This window comes from Bubalus bubalis, chromosome 5, assembly GCF_019923935.1.
Source record: "Bubalus bubalis isolate 160015118507 breed Murrah chromosome 5, NDDB_SH_1, whole genome shotgun sequence".
Classification (NCBI taxonomy): Eukaryota; Metazoa; Chordata; class Mammalia; order Artiodactyla; family Bovidae; genus Bubalus; species Bubalus bubalis.
The window spans coordinates 57,750,980-57,770,296 of record NC_059161.1 but is presented as its reverse complement, the minus strand read 5'-3'; the positions used below and the strand labels follow the sequence as shown (position 1 = coordinate 57,770,296).

General features: G+C 42.1%; 1 protein-coding gene and 1 long non-coding RNA gene across 3 annotated transcripts in view; one reads left to right on the top strand and one right to left on the bottom strand.

Moving 5' to 3' along the window:
• Nucleotides 1-12,544, bottom strand: part of EPRS1 (glutamyl-prolyl-tRNA synthetase 1) — a 64,155-nt gene extending 51,611 nt beyond the window's left edge. The window contains exons 1-6 of the mRNA XM_006055946.4: nt 12,356-12,544; nt 8,331-8,415; nt 5,015-5,114; nt 4,016-4,172; nt 2,558-2,697; nt 1,202-1,296 (exon numbers count right to left, since the gene is read on the bottom strand). Coding sequence (XP_006056008.1) covers nt 1,202-1,296; nt 2,558-2,697; nt 4,016-4,172; nt 5,015-5,114; nt 8,331-8,415; nt 12,356-12,401 — 623 coding nt within the window. The 5' untranslated portion in view covers nt 12,402-12,544. The remainder of the gene's footprint in view (nt 1-1,201; nt 1,297-2,557; nt 2,698-4,015; nt 4,173-5,014; nt 5,115-8,330; nt 8,416-12,355) is intronic.
• Nucleotides 12,545-12,874: 330 nt separating this feature from the next.
• Nucleotides 12,875-18,854, top strand: LOC112585115. 2 transcript variants are annotated; one of them, XR_003109512.2, is made up of 2 exons: nt 12,875-12,934; nt 13,506-13,742. It is a non-coding gene; the product is annotated as an uncharacterized LOC112585115 (long non-coding RNA). The 2 variants fall into 2 exon arrangements; XR_006641106.1 differs by lacking the exon at nt 13,506-13,742 and adding an exon at nt 13,775-18,854 and having other exon boundaries at nt 12,876-12,934.
• Nucleotides 18,855-19,317: the final 463 nt, after the last annotated feature.

Sequence of the window (19,317 nt, the reverse complement as noted above, 5' to 3'; positions counted from 1 at the left end):
AGTCTGTGTATTTTCCAGAACCATTATTGCCTTTCATCTCCTTCTGACTTATCCTTTATTCACCTCCTAAATCAGCAAAGAGAAACTGTGGAACTGTAAAACTAGTTTTGCTATTAATGACACGTATGAAATAGTTTGGGGGGAACTACAGGAAGAATAGCTAAAACAGAACTGTTTCCTTATGTGCCACTTCCTTTTGTCTACATACTGCATTTAGCACAGATGGGTAAGAATTAGGTCATAGAATGCAAAATCTCAAATTAAAATGTGGGGGGAAAAAAACCCCATCTGATTTGTAAAATATGGCACAATGCTTTCTCAGTGGCTAAGTTTCTGAGGCTAACTGCTTTGAGTGTGTGCTGCTGTGTGTGTGTGCTTAGTCACTCAGTTGTGTCTGACTCTTTGCAACCCTTTGGACTATAGCCTACCAGGCTCCTCTGTCCACAGGGTTTTCCAGGCAAGAATACTGGAGTGGGTTGTCATTTCCTTCTCCAGGGGATCTTCCTGACCCAGGGGCCAAACCCGAGTTTCCCGTGTCTCCTGCACTGCAGGCGGATTCTTCACCAGCTGAGCCACTGGAAATTTCCAACTGCTTTATTAAAAGGCATTTTATTATATTAGCATCACTGGCAATGTTCTTTCACAAAGCTTGTCCAGCATGATTCACAGAGGCTGACACACGTGCAAAGGCAGACATCCTTCAGTCTTAGTGGGTGCTAGGCAAGGACCCAGGCAGACCCACACCAGTGACTCCAGCCAGAACAGCCCTTTGCCCTAACCAGCTAGTCATATATTATTATTTTCTATGACTGCCAAGAGTGAAAAGGGTTTTGCCTACTAACAGAAAGGAATGCTAAGAGTACAAATACAAACCCTTATTAAAGGACTCCCCCAAAAATCTCAAAATGTAAATAAAACTTCTCTTTCTATTAATGGGTATTTTTCTACTTACAATTAAAATTCTGCCTGGAATGAAATTAAAATACTATATCTCCTACTGATTTAATAAGCTAAAACTACAAATTTTTAGAAATTAAGTATGAGTAATTTAACAACCATTAAGATATTTAGAATTTTAACTCCCGAAATTAAAATCTTACTAATTCTCTTCTATATATTAACCTACTGATTTATAAATATTTGGTAATTGTCTTAAAGCTTTTCTACTAAATGAATCCAATTGTAAGTTATATTTGCTTACCCACTAGCCTCTGGAGGAAATCTGACTGTAACCTTCCCCATCTCAGCGCCTGGAAGCTCAACAAATTTCCCAACATCTTGCTTTTTCTCAGGAACCTGAAAAGCAAAACAACAACAAAAATAGTTACATGGTTAAATGTTTAAGAATAAATTCACGGAATACTCAGTACCAACTATGCGCCAAGTATGGTTATGAGGAAAAATTGACTAGATTATTGTCCCTGCACTTAAAGACTAAAAATCAGTTGAAGTCAACCAACAGCATTTAAAGTCATCTGGAAAATGCTTAATAGGAGGCACGAACTAAACTGGACCTCAAAAAAATAAGTGGAAGTGTATCAGATGGACAGTGTACAAGGGAAGTCATTCTAAGGGAAGGAGTAACAAATAGCACAGGTAAGACTCAAAGGCGGGGAGAGCTGTGCAATGTTAGGAACGCATGTCGGGTGGGTAGGCAAGACACCAGGGAGTCGACTAAGTCCAAACGTGAAGGTCCTTATAATGCTGACTTTTATGTTTCAGGCAATGGGGAATCCTCAGAGGTATGGAACTACTTATCTGTATTTTCTAAAATGATACCTGAGATAATGCAAAGGCTCAACTAGAAAAAAGAGACCAAAGAAAGAAGTTCAGTGATGAGCCTGTGGTCTTAAAACACACAGGGGGTAATGAGGTGTCAATAAAAATCGACAGCAGTGGAGACAGAAAATCAATCTCTAGATACGAGAAGTAATAACAGAACTTGTTGACTAATTAGAGGTGGACAGTGGTGAAAGCAGAGTGAGGATTTTCAGCAGAACTGAGATGACTCTAGTGTCTTTATACAAGCAAGCAGTAGTTTTCAAATTTTACAGCATCAGAAAACCTTGAAAAATTAACTGGACTACACATGCGTAGTATGTAAAATAGATCAAACCAGAGCAACTCTAGCTGGATAAGAGGCCCTTTTTCTACTGTTTTCTATGTTACATCTTCCTACAAAATAAACAAAAAGGCTCTACAGAAGCCCAGGACTCAGTGGTCACAATGGTTCAAAAACCAGAGAACAGAAGATCTGGGAGGAAGAAAAGATGGTAGAGCTATATAAAATAGTGAGATTTTAGTAACATGGACTTTGGATTTCCTAAGGGACACACACTGGATGATCACAATCTTCTAGAAATATAATTATGAAGATTAAGGTTTAATATAGTCAAGGAGGTGAAGACAAGGCAAGATTCAACAACTGCACATTCTTCCAGAAGATCCTTTTTAATTGATTGGGGGGGGGGGGGGGGTATGAACATAATTTTCTTCTCAGATTTAGGATCTCAGGCAGACAAGATGTCAGCATAAAAAAAAAGTTTTAAAGGCTTACCACTTTTGCTTTGGTTGCTGAAACATTCCACTTGGTACCTACTGACTGGAAGGTCTGCTGGGCTTCAAGAAAGCCAAACCAGCGTTTTACATGAACTGGAGCTTTGTTCTGTCCCAACTGTTCCTGCCATGCAGCATTTCCTATTAGCAAACATAATTTTAAAAGCACTCAATATATCAGAAAAATCAAAAGCAAAGCTCCAGTCATGGTTAATTTAAGTAAATGAGATGGCTTAAAGCTATGCTTCTATAATGAAATTTTTAAAATCTGGGTATACATGGCAATGATTTCTAATACCTGGCATATTTTAAGAATTCACAAAAATTAATATTAAATATTTTTTCATTTTAATTCACTAAGGTGAATCCTAAATCCTGCCTTCACCACCGCCACACACACACTAGGGCAATGTTACATTCCATAATTAAGAAAAGCTTGAAGTGTATCAACTACAGAAAAAAAATAAAAATCAAGATCAAGAAGTAGCTCTTTTCTTCAGATGTAAAATCAAAAATGGTACTGAAGGAGTTTATGCAACTCGTTAGCATCACAAAGCTACTTCCATAAGATACTACCTTCCATTTATGAGTATTAATTCAAAAATCAAAGATAAAAATGTCATAAACCTATAGATGAAAAGTTGTAACTAGAAAAGTCCTTCATTTTAGGTTGGTTGTTATTATAACAGTTTAATTCAGAGAAAAGTTTAAGCCACCAAAAAAGTACAGAGAGGGAGTTACCCAGCAGTCTGCATATTCACTGCCAAGGGCACAGGTTCAATATCCCTGGTTCGGGAACTGAGATCCCACAAGTCACATGGCACAGCCAAAAAAAAACTTAAGAGAATATTGAAAAAAAAAAAATCCTCATATAACCCAAATTTGAAAAGTAAAAGTGAAAGTGAAGTCGCTCAGTCGTTTCTGACTCTTTAAAGAATGATAAAACATTCTAGCATATTTGCTGCATCTGCAGGTTTTTTTTTTTTTCCTTTTAAATAAACAAAATTCAAGCCCTCTTTCTATCTCTCAATCAATCCCATATTCTGATCTGTTGCAAACTACTCATAGAGGATGGAAAAGGTGAACTCTCAGAGAGACAATTCCAGCTCACCCCCCTCACCCACATACTGAGCAACCAGAGACAAAGCAACTGGAGTCAAGCAATGGCTGAGGCAGGAGAGATGCTGACATAAACGATGAGGAACAAGGACAGTTCCAAAGGCAAGAAAGGAGCTGCGGGCAGCAAGACAGGGCCAACCCCCATGGACAGCAGAGGATGAGGAATTCTTGCAACTAGCTAGGAAGAAAGTGGCCAAGGAGGTCACTCCTTCATCAGAAAATCCACAGTGACTGCCACCAGGTAGACAGATAGATGTTCACATACACAGAAATATGTGTACTCCTGACCCAGCAAAATATTAAATAATTTAAACAGAAATTCTTCAAGAATTACTGATACCTTTTAGGGTGGCCCAAACACATAAATCTGCTAAGCTCAAGGAGTTTCCAACTAAGTATGTTCTCAGAGACAGACAATGATTGAGCTCGTTGACTGCAGCAGTAAACAAATCACAAGAAGACAATTTTGTGGCGCTGAACTCCAACCAGTGATCAATCTGTGAAAAGAAATGCATCCCAGGATTAGACCTGAACAAACAAGCAAACAAACAACTTCAGTGAGAGCCGTGCCTATCTCATCTCAATCAAAGAAGTTACCATTACGTGGGTTTGACTGTGATTGTCTGGAGGCATCTAAACTGGCACTCAAACACATATTGGGCTATCTTCCTATGTTTTCTCTTTTTTCCCCCAGGAGTGTGAAGAGGCACTTCAGGGAAGAAAAAGGAAAATATGAGAACTGGAAGCAGGAAGGAATAACAAGCCTGACCAAGCCCAACAAATGGTACCCAGCCAAACATATTTATCCACTTGCAGAATTTAAAAGCAAATACTTGGAAAGTATTCTTCGTGTTTTGAATTTTATAAGATTCAGGAGAGTTAGAGCTGAATGCCAACAGGAAAAAAAAGGCATCTCAAGTGCCATATCGAAAGATAATCTACTATTGCTATAGTTAATTAAATAAGGCATATACTTAAAAAGGAAAATGTGTATGACCCTGGGCCCATGTAACTTTTCAAGGCCTGCTGCCCCATTTGTAAAGTAAGAAAGCTGCATAAGATAACCTATGCAGTCACATCCAGCTATGAAATTCTAGGACTCCAGGAAGAGGAAGACAGAACTAAATGACCCAAAAGGACAGCTGGTATGGGTGTGAAAGTAGAAACTAAGGAGCAAAGACTTTCTTTCTGAAAATAAAGTCAAATGAGAATTCCTAACCTGGTCTATGATTAATATTCTGTTACTATCCTATACCCTTAAATAGAGTAATAGTCTAAAAGAACGAAAGCCTAAACCAAACCAAACGAAAACACACCCAAGGAAATGTTCCTTCCTTACCTCAGTATGTTCCAACAAGTTAGAGCCATAGAGCCCTGCTGTCGTGGCAATTCTAGCCAAGTAGCGAAGTATGGAGTTTATGTCCGTGAACACCACATTTCTGGAATATAAGCATGAGATAAAATATCACTGTGGCTCTAGCAAATCAGTAAGTCATGAGACATGTGAAAAATGTAAAAACAGAAATCTTATATATAGCAAATATTTTCTACTATAATGAAAAAAATAGATTCAGTTGGTTCTAAATTCTATCAAACACTAATTTGTTTTGAGATGTTCAGCTAAATCCAATAATTCACTTCAGTGACTTCACTATCTATATGGTGTTCGGTTGGTTTTCTTCCATTAATCATTTATTCTATTTTTGGTTACACTGGGTCTTTGCTGCTGTGAGTGGACTTTCTCTAGCTGCGGGGACTACTCTTGGTTGTGGGGTAGTCTTCTCAATGAGGCGGCTTCTCTTGTTGTAGAGCGCAGGTTCCAGGCATGCAGGCTCAGCAGCTGTCACATGCAGGCTTAGCAGTTGTGGCGCACGGGCTTAGCTGCTCCTCAGCATGTGGATCTTCCCAGACCAGAGACTGAACCCGAGTCTCCTACATTTGCAGGCAGATTCTTGTCCATTGTACCACCAGGGAAGCCCTCTATATGATGTCTGATCCTTCTCACTATTAGTTTCTACATGTCTATTCAGTGGTGGAAATATAAAAATATAATTGGGATATCAAGAATAAAGTGATTTAAAATAAAGGCAATGAAGCCAAGGATATGCTGTCACAAAGAAGCTAGTTTTATCAAATTCCAGGTAAACATGGCAGGTCAAACCTCACCAAAACTGTTGCATAAAATGTTTAAAAAGACACAGAAACAAACCCATAAGGAAAAAGAGACGAGGGAGAAGAGACAACAGCAATAAAATTTCAGAAGCTAGAAAGCAGATGGAGTTAACAGGCCTGAAAAAACTGAATTTTAACTGGCCAATGGACAAAGCTGAAAACCAATCCAATCTAAACTTCAGGATCCTCAAAAGACTTACAAATCAATAAAACCAGAGACTAAAATAAGGAGGCTTGGTTAAAAGTCTACTTAAAACTTACCCAGAAATACAGATACCTCCAACCCCTATTCTCTACAGCTGGGCTACTCCTCTTACCCACTCCTGGCAAAAACTGGTGCTTTATTCTCTAAAGACGAAAACAGAGGGTCTCTCAACTTGGGGGCAATGTGGCACGGTGGCAACTGGGTGACAGAGATAACAAGAGAATAAACGAATAAACGTACACCGGATGCTGAGATTCTCAGCATTCTTCCCACCCTCAGCTTCCAAAATATGCTGGCCCCAGCCCGTCCTCACCTTCCAAACAGGACACTGGAAGTCTTCTCTGGACAATCTAATCTAACCAGGAGGAAAAGAACCAAGGATACTAACACCAGAAGTTCCGTCAAATGAACAGTTGTTCGGTCAGATTACCCAGAGTGAAGCTCACAAATGACAAGCCCACCTTGGAGTTCAGAACTTGGGAGTCTGAAACTCTCAGTCAAAATCTTAGAAAACCATCAAGAGTTACCAAATCTTTAAAGAAAGCCTGTAACTCAAAAGATAGCGATCAAAATAAACACACAGATGTAAAGTGAACAAATCAAGGAAAAGAAAAGTTTAAAAGTGAATACATAAATTTCCTCTGAGCAATGAAAAAACATGATTATGTTTGTAATCATAAAACAAGAAAAGGATACTTTACCTAGATAGTAAGTAACAGAACTCTCAGATATGAAAAATACAACAGCAAAAAGGAAAACTCAATAGAAAAATGGGATAATAACATTGAAGACCGCTCCAGAAAGTGAAAAAAAAATGGGGGGGGGGGGAATGGAAAATGAAGGTGATCCTTCAAGAAAATAAGAGGACTAATCCCAACATACACATAAAGAACAGAAAATAGAAAGTTTTCAAAGAAAAAATTTTCTAGTCCCAAAGAGGATTTCTAAGTTTCCATATTAGAGGGAGCAGCCAAGCACCCAGTAGAACAGATGAAAAATGGACTCACACTAAAGCATATTATCATGAAATTTCTGAATAGTGGATCCCAAGAGAAGATGCCCACAAGCTTCCTGAAGTCCCACAGAAAACACAGGGATCAGAAAGGTTTCAGAACAGAACAAAGCAACCAACCATTCCACGGAAAAGTAAACATTGTACACGAAAAGCAACCATGATATGTGGCTCAGCAGTGACTCCAACTTACAGGATCCTCATCGTATAAACACTACGAAGTGATCTAACCAAAGTTCTGATGTAACTACAATGGGAGGAAGGAGGTTGGGGGAGGAGGAGGGTGTGTTTGAGTGAATGTTTTCTGTATGCCGCCCCTTCTCCAATACACGTCTTTCTGTCAGTTTATTACAGACCATTTAAACCATTTCCATATCTGCACCCTGCTGGAGAATACCCTTGAAGCCTGCTTTCAACCTGGTTCAAGTTCCACAATCTGGCAGATTCCTTAAAATAATCTAAAACCTGGTTGTGTCTATGCCTCAGTTTTGCTAAACAAGAGAATTATTTCCCTTCCTTTTCAATTTTTTTCAGTGAGTTCCTAAAGAAAGAGGTAAATCCAAGGGCATGCCATCTTCCATATACCTGAGATGGAAGTAATCCATCTTACTCAAGAATATACAATATTAAAAAAAAAAAAAAGAATATACAGTATACCTTCATTATAGAAAAAATTGAAAACACAGAGAAGTAAAAAGGAAAAAACACCCCACAACTCCAAAACTCAGAAATACTATTAAAGGTGTTGTATACTTTTCAGTTTTTTCCTTTGGAGATATGTACTTTCACATTTATTTCTTGCTTTTTTATTAACATTAGATTTGAATATATCCACATGAGAAATTCTTCATAAGTCTTTTTTCACAGGTGTCTAATACTCTATGCTGTGGGCTTACCATATTTATTTCCCCTTATTATTAATTTTATTAAACTTCCAATTTTCCACCAGAATTACAAAAGAATTAAAACACATGTACATAAACCTTTCTGTACATTTCCAGTTTCTTTTAGACAGATTATACATGTGATCAGATACTTTGCTGACAAATATAAGTCTCTGGATATTAATTTTTTTTTACATTCATTTAATTGGAGAATAATTGCTTTACAATGCTGTGCTGGTTGGATATAATTCTTTTTGAATAAGAAAGAAAAGTATATTTCTTTTTAGGGATATTCTACTAGTCAGCAAGTAAAACAAGCATACAACATTTAACTCTAAATATTTAAAAAATGCTGCTGAGTACTGAAAGCAAAGATACTTACTCAGATACATGAAGAATATTCTCTTTCCCTTCTTCAACAGAAATGCTGACGTTGTCTTTCACATGTTCCACTGCCAGCAAAGCTCCTAAAAATAATGAGATGAAAAGACTTCTCTCTTTATAAACAATGCAGTATTTAAAACCTGAATCATAAAGCAATAAGGATGAGTCAACAAAACAATGTTAAGTACTGTGAGGAGTAAATTTTTTCCCAGTAGTCTGCAAAGTATGGCCTTCTGGTCTTAGAGAAGTAACAAACCAAAAACCATTCCCTGGCATAATCCAACTGCTTTTGAAAATGCTCAGTGTCCAGCTGGGGACGTGGAAATGAACCTTTCCCTCCCTCAGGAGAAAAGAATAAATTAGAATAGTACCTTGTATAAAAGCTATGGTTGAAAGCATTAGAGGTTACTATGTGGCAGGGACTGTGCTACACGCCTTACCTTCATTAACATTTTTAATCTTTGGAGTAACCTTAAGAGGTAGGCACCTTTATCTCTGTTTTATAGACAAGGAAACTGAGGTGTGGAGGGGTTAAACAACTAGCTCAAAGCCCTTGAGCAAATATGTAACTGTCAGGCTCTGAATGCAGGTCTAACGCAGGCCAGAACTCAAATTTAAGAACAGTGTCATGTCTCTCAGCATATCATAAAGTTTACTAAATATTCATTAATCCTTTGTCCTTAATTTATCAAAGACAGAAAACTAGCACCCAGATACTGGTTTCTAAATACCATGGCCCACTAGGGACAGGGCTGTGCTAAAGAAGGTATACAACAAACCTGGAAAATTTCACTGTGCTGGAAACCAAGAAGTACTCAAAGGATGGTAAGAGATATGCCAAAAGGACCCACTGGCCAGCTCGCAGGGGCTCCCACTGGCAAACAGGGCCAGTTTAACCACTAAAGTAAATAATCTAGGTTTCAGAGTATCCATAGCAAAGAATTCTACACAGCAGATTTTTTAAATGAACTATTACAAGCAACAAGATAGATGAATCTCAAAAAGTTATCCTATGCACAAAATAATTTGACATGACCCAACCTATATGAACTCTGGAGGAGGGAATGACACCCCACTCCAGCATTCTTGCCTGGAGAATCCCATGGACAGAGGAGCCTGGCAGGCTATAGTCCATGGGATCGCAGAGTCGGAGATAACTGAGCAACTAGCACACACACAATGTTAATGAAGTTCTATGACAAATTTTCTGAAGTGAGGGAAATATTTTACTTTGTAACTGTGGTGGTTACACATTATACATATTTGTCAATCAATTTATAACTTAAAACTGGTGAACTTTAGGCATGTTCACCAAAAAAAAAACCAAAAAACACTCAATAAAACTAATTTTGAAAGTAAAATTGCCTAATTTTAAGAACAGAAAATGATGCAAAGCTAGCCAATTGTACAAAGATAATTTGAGACAGCCAGGGGAAACTGAAAAAGAACTGAATGTTACATAATAAAAAGAAATTATTAAAAAAAAATTGCTATGTGAAAAAAAAAACTGAAAATGAAAAATAACACAGAGTATAACCTATTGAGTATATTTTCCTATAATTTTTTTTAAATGATAAAAAGATACCTGACACGCACACACAAAATTCCAAGTAATACGTGAAGGAGTGGCCGAATGGAAGGTCACCATCCGGCATCATCTCACTAATAATCAAGTTGGGCAGGAAGCACTAGTGGATGCTGAACCAGTGTGTGATGGTCTGATGCGGAGTGGAATGTTTACATGGCCCCAGAGCATCTCCCCACAAAAAGCTTGTTGACAGCACAAGGGAAAACTCTATAGTGAGGAAAGCTGTCAGAACCACCTTAAGTACTCAAGATTAGATCATCAGTAATGGGAAAAAACTCAGGCACTAATCAATGGGCTGCAGTGAAGAACAACGAATCATTTCTGTGCTACTTCTGCCAAAGACACGGAGCCTCAATCTAGTCATGAGAAGCCACGAGAAACAGCCTTGACATTCTTCAAGTAAGTGTAATCTCCACAGAGGTCAAACCTATGAAAGCAAGACTAGAAAACCATTCCAGATTGAAAGAAACTGGGCAGACGTGACAAGCAGGCACACAGCATGACCCTAGATTCTGATCCTTGAGCTACAGAGGCAACACAGGAATAATCAGTGTAGGAATCTGAATGGGATCTGCGCATTAGATGAGAGAATTGTATCGATGAGTATTTCCTGATTTTTATGGTCTTGTGAGGTTATATAGAGTTTTCTTACTTGAGAGAAATGTACTTTGGTGTATTCTGGGGTGTCAAAGCATTATTATTTGCAGTATTTTCTCCAAAGGCATTGGAGGAAAAAAAGGTTCCTTGTTCTAGTCTTGTACTTTTTTAAGTCTAAAATTATATTAACATTAAAAAAAAAAAGGATGGTAAATGCCTATAAAATAGAGAAATTCTCACAATGCAATATTTTCCTAAATGTTTCATCTAATGTTACTGATTAAAGGCAAAATGTACTCGAATTAAACAACTAGGAACAATAAAATCAAAAACAAAAAAAAGAGGAAGAAAAGTAAATAGAACTATATATCCTATAATTGGTCTATAATTCATAAGGACAACAAAAATTTTTAAGACCCTCCTTCCAGAATACTGAAGATACAGTTCTCAAATTTATAATTTACTAAGGAAACAGGTCTGTCATCTTCATGGTGGTTTTCTAAGTGACATGAGTTAAAACTAGCTATTTATTAAAAATCTACAGTGTGTCAGGAACTTGACCTACAGTTTTCATTGATTCTGGCCATCAACAGTATGTAGAAGTTATTATTCCTTGTTTCTTAAACAAGGAAGCTGTGAAGATGCCAAACAAGGAACTTGCCAAGGTTCCACAACTAGTAAATGGCAGGCAGGATGGGCCCAGATCTCCAGGAACCAAGTGTCTTTGCTCTTAACCATGAGGTCACATTGCCTAGCGCTTTTCAATTGCAGAATCAAACCCATTTCTTTTATTAGAGTTTATTGATTTTTGTGTAAGGCTAGCCCGTAATTACTGGAAGCAATATGCTAAAACACCATTTTAAAAATATTTTAAACAGCATTCAATTGTGCCTTTTGTTCCAAAAGGCTCAAAACACCCTGTAACGAGAATGAACTGAGTAATTTCATCAGCCCGATGTGGCCAACTATAACTGGGCCTTTCAAATATTAGAAAAGTACTTGCGTGTCCATATTAAGAATAAGACCTCAATAAAATGATCAAATTATTCTGCGTAATTTCTCAATGCAATTAAAAAAAAGAAATAGCTGAAAATCTAAGCTATCTATCCACAGTAACTTTGGCCATGTTAAATAAGCAATTCCAAATCGAATTTAAGGTGTATCAGGAAGATGCCAAGTCCCACCTTTGCTCTGACATTTACTACATCCATCGGATGTGTAGTAAAGCAACCCCATCACTCCGCAGTGTACTTGGGTGTTCCAGCAATTACCCTGCCACCTTTAATTAATATAAGCGCAACCACGGTTAAAATTTTAAATGCTTCTATGATCATCTTCCTCGTTTCCTTTGAACCCAATGAAACGTGAAGAAAACTTGAGTCAAGGGAATTGACAAGCTTTTCTGAGGACGAAGGAAGGGAGGTAAATAAAGTGGAGTTGGAGGAAAGCGCTAAAAGAGAGGGAACGAAGTACTGGGATTTTAAGTTTTTAAAATGTTATTTCTACGTCCTGCTCTTGGTCTCCAGGGGACATCATTGCTAAAAGGGAGAGAAGAAGAGTAAGCTAGAAGTCCGAAGCTAAGCCCCATGTCGCCTTGCCCGGGCTCACACCGCGCCCACCTCCACGCCCAGAAAGCTCTTCAGGAGCAAATCCACCTGCCAGGGACCCAGGGAGAGGGGCGCGGAGCCCACCGCGTGTACATTTCCGGGGAGAGAGGCAGGCCTAACCTCCCAGACCAGGACCGCCACTGCGCCAAGCCCGGGCGCGGCGACCTTCTCCGCCCCGCTCCCTCCCCCGGCTGATGCAACCCACACAGGTCTGTGGCCGCGGCCCCTTACCTAGCGGAGGGTCTCCCGAATTCACAGTCAGACAGAGCGTCGCCATCTGAACTGGTCCGCCGGTCTACCTGTCAGCGCGCCTGCCCGGCCGCCTGAAACACAACCGACTGGCCCAAAGCGAGAAGCTGCAACGTGGTGTGCGCCGGCTTGACGCTGCCGCAACCCTCGCCCCTCCCCCGCGCCGCGGCCGGCGTCTTGCCGCACAGCGCAATGCGTCATCACCTCGCGCCCCTCCCTCCAGCAGTGGGCGCTGGGGGCCTTCTGGGGTCAGGAGTGCCAACGTGGCCAACGTGCTCCAAGCCGGTGACCGAGGAGAGACACTGAAGCGGACGACGTTTTACGACACTTCGTAAAGTGAGAAAGTGAAGTCGCTCAGTCGTGTCTGACTCGTTGCTACCCTGTGGGCTGTAGCCCGCCAGACTCCCCCCGTCCATGAGATTTTCCAGGAAAGAATACTGGAGGGGATTGTCATTTTCTTCTCCAGGGGATCTTCCTGACCTAGGGATCGAACTCAGGTCTCCTGCATTGCGGGAAGACTTTCTACCGTCTGAGTCACCAGGGAATCCCAAAGTGAGAAAAGTAAGTGGTGAGATGGTTTCTGCAGTGTGATGGGTGGTCACTAGAAGCCAGAATTGAAACAGACGGGCTCGTATAGTTGAGGCAAGAAGTAGCTGCGTCCCCTCGCCCCACCTCCCACAGACACTCCAAGATATCAATAGCAGGATGATTGAGAGAGGAGGTTGGGCCCTGATCAGATAAAAGCTTCCTCCTGCTGCTGCTGCCGCTAAGTAGCTTCAGTCGTGTCCGACTCTGTGCGACCCCATAGACGGCAGCCCACCAGGCTCCGCCGTCCCTGGGATTCTCCAGGCAAGAACACTGGAGTGGGTTGCCATTTCCTTCTCCAGTGCAGAAAAGTGAAAAGTGAAAGTGAAGTCGCTCAGTCGTGTCTGACTCCTAGCGACCCCATGGACTGCAGCCCACCAGGCTCCTTTGTCCATGGGATTTTCCAGGCAAGAGTACTGGGGTGGGTTGCCATTGCCTTCTCCGATAAAAGCCTAGAGACCACGTATTTATCATGTTCAAAATTGCGGAGACCTTCCCCTATATCCCCTTGGAGGTTAGAAGGGGAGTGATGTCAGGCTACCCATAGGCCTCTTCACTGGAATCCATCTTGGCTGAGAGATGCACTTGGACACGTGGGAGGATCCTGAATTAAACCGAACACAGGCTCGGGACCAGACAAATGGAAATGATTAGCCAAAGGAAACCCCGAAGAAATGCCCCACATGAGTGCTTCAAACTACCAAGCGGGTGCAACTCTCTGAGTCCACCCGTGTATCCACTCGTACTGTATGCTTTTCCTGCTAATAAACGTGTTGTTTCATTACTTTCTGTCTTCATGGGAATTCATTTCTGCAGAGCTGAAGGGCCAGGGCCTTGTCACTGACCATTGATCTAGTGGCTAGGATTCAGTACTCTCACCGCGGAGACTCGACCTCGATCTCTGGCGGGGAAACGAAGCCCCACTTCAAGCCGCTGCAGGTCAAAGCCACCCAAGATCATATTTGGTGCTGAAACCCAGGAATTCAAGGTAAACCTTGGGCTTCACCCAGCTGCGGCTTGAGGCCACTGACTTTCGCTCCTGCTTTCTTTTTCTCACTCTCCATTTCACTTTCAAGACCCACAGGGCATAATTTCTGTCTGGTCAACATTGAGGATGGCAGAGGGGTCCCCCAGGCCGTGCAGATTCAAATAACACTTGGGTGACAGTTGACTGTGTCCTTTGGGACATGGTAGAAACGTGATTTCCAAACCTGCAGGAGCTCAAGGGGTCTTTCCCACCCACTCCTCTGTCGTTGTCCAGTATGGAACCTTCCACTACACTTTTCCTTCCCACCTTACTTGCACAACAGGGTGTCTTTCTCACTTCATATCTCCGCAACCTTTTAGGGAAGGATTTCCTGGATATTATTCCTAAACTGCATCCCCGCCACTGCCAAACCCAATGCTGCCTGTGTGAGACCAAGTCGTTAGCCGAAGCCCAGTTCTTTTACACCTGCCAGGACTAAAGGGCAAAGGATTTGGGGTTTTTCTGCTGTCTGGTGTCTCACCTCACTCAATGCCCAGAAATTTACTGTGAGAATTTCTCTGCCTCCTGGCCCTTGAGCCTTCAACCCCGTGCCATCTTCCACAGTGCCCAACTCCAGTTTCTTCAAGGGTTCTATTTTGCAACTGATGGACCCCCTTCACTCCAGGCCTTGGCAGCATATACACTGCTACAGACAGCTTATCAGGCTGGCCGCTACCCAGAAGCCCAAATTATAAACTTTGTAGATGCTCAGTCACGAGGAATACACCCCAGCGTAGGAAGACTTATTATAGGACATAAGCTGTATAGAGGAGGGATCCCTCCTAAGGAAAGTCCTAGCAGCCGGTCGGCAGTGGTTCAAATGTCCTCCCCTGGCCACCTGGGGAAGACAGCTTCTAAAGGTACTAAGGGAGACCAGAGATGTCAGAAATCTATGGGATGGTAGAGGTCTGGAAACTCTATCAGGTTGGAAGGAATTTGGGGTTGCACCCTGAACCCCTTCAGGTCAAAGTCTCCTAGCAAATGTTTCTGGAACAACAGATTCCATTTCCTGGAGCTTTCTCGGTTGCAGGTTAACAGAAAGGCTAGGAAAGGGAAAACTTAAGTTCTACTGTAACAGTGCCTGGCCTTCATATAAGTTGGGGAATGGAGAAAAACTACCTGAAAACGGGTCTCTATAATGCCATTCTACAATTGCATATTTATTGCCACTGGATGGGAAAGTGGACTGAGGGTCCCTCTAGTCAGACTTTCATGGTCCATTACCAAAATTCCACCCTATATGGCTCTTGTAATTCAAAACATGGGGAACCAGAGAAAAAAAAAAAAAAAAAAACATCATTTTAGATGATCCCCTTCAAAGCTGTCCCATCTCTCAGGGGGATACCTAGCTCCCCCTGCTCCTGACAGTATCCCTACTTTTCCAGATCCATCTGACTGAACCCAAACTCCACCTCCCCATGTCCCTCCATCCCCTCAGTTACCCCAGGAAAGAGACTAGTCCCTCTGTCCTCTCACCGTTGGAGCTTCCTATCACCCAGGATCAGGGAAGTTACGCCCTCTTAGGGAAGTGGCAAATGGGGAAGGGACAGTCAGAGTCCCCTTTTATAACCAACTTAGCCCAAAGCAAACAAACGATTTTCTGAAGACCCAAGTAGGGTTTCATGAAGAGTTTCATGCTCCAATTCTGGTTATGACTTAACTTGGTAGGATGTCCAAGGAGTCCTGTTGGGTTAGCCAAAATGACCATTGGGGTTTTTCCATAAGATATTATGGAAAAACCTGAGTGAACATTTTGGCCAACCTAATACTTATTGTACTTCTGAGGAAAAACAGAATCTGGACGGCAGCCCAGAGGCTTGCTGACTAACTTGCTGGAGACCAACTTGAATACACTCTGGGTGGAGAGGCAGTCCCAAATATAATTCCTCGGAATTATACTTCTTGGACAGGAACAGAAGCCAGGAAGCTCATGATCTAATGTGTATTAGAAGGGATGAGAAAGTGTATCAAAATGTCATTTAACTGTGAGGTTAAAGGAGTGACCCAGGAAAAGAAAGAAAATCCAGCCCCCTCTTTCACAGGCAGCTTGTGAAGGCTTTTAGGAAGTATACCAACGTAGATCCCTCCACTTCCAAAGGTCAGTCCCTGCTGGGACAATACTTTTTATCAGCCAGCCCTCCCCTGATACTATTAACATGTGGAAACTTCAAAAGTTAGAATTTGGGCCACAGACTTCCATACCTCAACTCCTGGATGTGGCCCTTGGTGTATTTAATAATCAAGACCAAGCTCCAGGGGGAAAGCTGGAGAAAAGACAGTCTAGGGCTCATGCACAACTGATAGCCATTGCTGTTGGCCATGTCTTGTGACCTCAGGACAGCTCAAGGGGGCCAAAAAAGTCCAGCCGTCCATCTGGAGGTAAGACCAACAAGCAGGAATGCTACAAATGCAAGTCAACTGGCCACTGGGCCCGAGATTGCCAGAAAGAACCCCGCTTCCCTCCCCCAGGCCATGCCTAGCCTGCAAACAAGCAGGTCATTGGAAGAGGGACTGCCCTTAGTCCCAAAGTGGGCGAGGGGCTCCCACTCCTGAAATGGCCATGCTGGATGACTGAGGTGGCCCAGAGATTCTAGCTTCTGATGGTTCCCCCTAACAAGAGGTCTATCTCCACTGAGGGGCCCAGGGTAGTCCTTGTCATGGCAGGTAAGAAAATCAATTTCTTAGTTGACATGGGAACCACTTACTCTGTCTTAATTTCTCACACTGGACCTCCCTCTTCCAAAAGCTGTGCTGTAACTGGTGTCAATGGAAAGCCTCGCAGCCATTATTTTACCGGGCCTCTCACTTGTCAATGTGAGCAGCAGCTGATTTCATGTGCCTCTTTAGTTGTGCCTGAGTGTCCCACCCCACTACTGGAAAGAGATCATCTGAGCTCTATCAGGGCCATACTCCAGTTAGGAGGCTGCAACACTTTCCCTTGACTGACTAAAACAGACCAGCCAGAAGAGCAAGGTCCTATTCCCAGCCATATTGTACAAAAAGTGGGTCCTGCAGTGTGGGACAAAGAAATCCCTAGAATGGCCATACATGCCCAGCCTGTAAGAATTCACCTTAGGCCTGAAGCTGCTTATCCTAACAAGAGAAAAGGTGGAAGGAGAAAGGATCCACATCAAAGGAACAGATACCAGAACAAACATGGAAGGAAGGCATTGGGTATATGGTTGGAGAACATTTCTGTAACAATAGATTTGGATGGCTAGCTCTTAAAACCTTAAATCTGTTAGTCTATTGTACCCCACCAGGATACGTTTTGGTATGCCAGGTAGATAAGAAACCATGGGCCACTAATTGCCTGCACAGTAACTCCATGTCCACACAGTATATGCTGGCAACTTTGGTTACTCCTTTCTCAAGCCACTCCTTAAATGAATTTAAGTTTATTAAACCCATTTACTCGATTAACTCTAGATTTACCTGGTGGCATCCTAGATGGAGACGTCTATTTCTTTGGGTACACCTTGTTACCATGGTGGGGAGTCACCGCCCATCAACATGTCCTTCAAAACTTATCTGTTACTCTTACCACCATAGCTAACAATACCACTAACTCTCTTACTAATTTACAAAAGTCTCTAGATTCACTGGCCAAGGTGGCATTTGACAACTGTCTGGCCCTGGTTTATCTGTTGGCAAAACAAGGAGTTGCCAACCTTTCTTGTTGCACATACATTAACACCTCTTCCCAGGTATAGACCGACATTGAGAAAACGCAACAGCAGGCCACCTGGCTTCAACAGACAGTTAACCACCAATCCTCACTATTCAGTATGGGTGGGGAAATTGAAAGCTGGTTCTCTAACTTGTCCTCCTGGATCCCGCAAGGTATTAAAAACTTTCTGATTGGATGTTTCCATTTTCTTATAACCTTCTTCATGGTTTCAGCCATACTGATTTATGTTAAATGTTTAGTATTTCTCTATTCTTAAGAAGGAAGGCCTCAACCTGTTGGTCCCAGGCCTGCTTCTTGGACTGAAACATCTTAGTTGAAGATTTGCAACAGTAAAGAAGACAGCAGGGCTCTAGGAAAAATATAAATCCGTATGGCCAATGTGCTGACCTTATTCCAAGTGTGCTTGAGCCTCCGATTTTAACAGTCTTTTACTGATCGTTAGGCCCTGCTTCTCTAATTATTTGGTTTGTTTTCTCTGGGGCATCACAGGACAATGGTGATGCAGGGACTCCAGCTACTTCCCAAGGCAGATCCTGCCAAAATAACAACAGAAGCCACCTTGGGGCCCCTTTAATGAGATAGGGTGAGAGCTCCGTGACCCCAGCTAGGTAGGGTCTACAAGCCCCTTGCCAGCCTGAAGAAGCTACAGAAGACAGACCTTCACCCTTCATCTTCCCAATAAAGTTTTCTTGGGGTGTACGTCTCTCAGGGAGGATTTGAGGCAGGAGATAGATGGGCCCCCCACCAGAGTGAACAGTTGGAGTTCGTTCCCTATGGACAGAAACTCCAAAATATCAATAGCAGTTCAATCAAGAGAGGAGGCTGGGCCCTGCTCAGATAAAAGATAAGAGACTATACATTTCTTATTCTTGAAGTCAAGGAGACGCCTGACTGGAAAGCTTGGAGGTCAAAATGGGAATGATGTCAAGCTACCCATGGGCCTCTTTGCTGGAAGAGACTGAGAGATCGATTTTGGCTGAGAGATACACATGCACAGATGGGAGGATCCTGAGGACTCAGAACCAGATAAAGCAAGATGATTGGCCAAAGGAAACCTGGAAGAAATGCACCATATAAGTGATTTAAACTGCCACAAAGGTGCAACTTTCTGAGTCCACCTGTGTGTCTATCCATATGTACTGTTCTCTTTTCCTCCTAATAAACACTTTATTACCCTACTTTCTGTCTTTGGGGGAATTCATTTCTGCAGAGCTGAAGGGCCAGGGCCTGACCACTGGTCTAGTGGCTAGGATTTGGCGGCTCTCACTGCACGACCCAACCTCAGTCTCTATAGCTGGGAACCGGAAACTCTGCTTCAGGCCACTGGAGCCAAGGCCACCTGAGATCATACTGTCCAGGGCAACGGATATAAACACCAAAAAAGTCCTGGAAGCATGTACACCAACAGCCATGGTTACACTGGAGGTGGAGGAGGGTTTTTATGATGTTTCCTCAGTGTTTTCAAAAGAAGAATGTATTTTCAAGAATTACTTTTGAACTTGAAAAATGAAGGATTTATTTATAAAAAGACATTGCTTAAAGGCATTGCCCCAGTTTGTCTTGGCTCTATTTGCCTGGGCTGTGCAAGCATGCCTTTCAGAGGTCATCTGTCCTCTTAAACCTCGTGACGCGTGTGCTGGC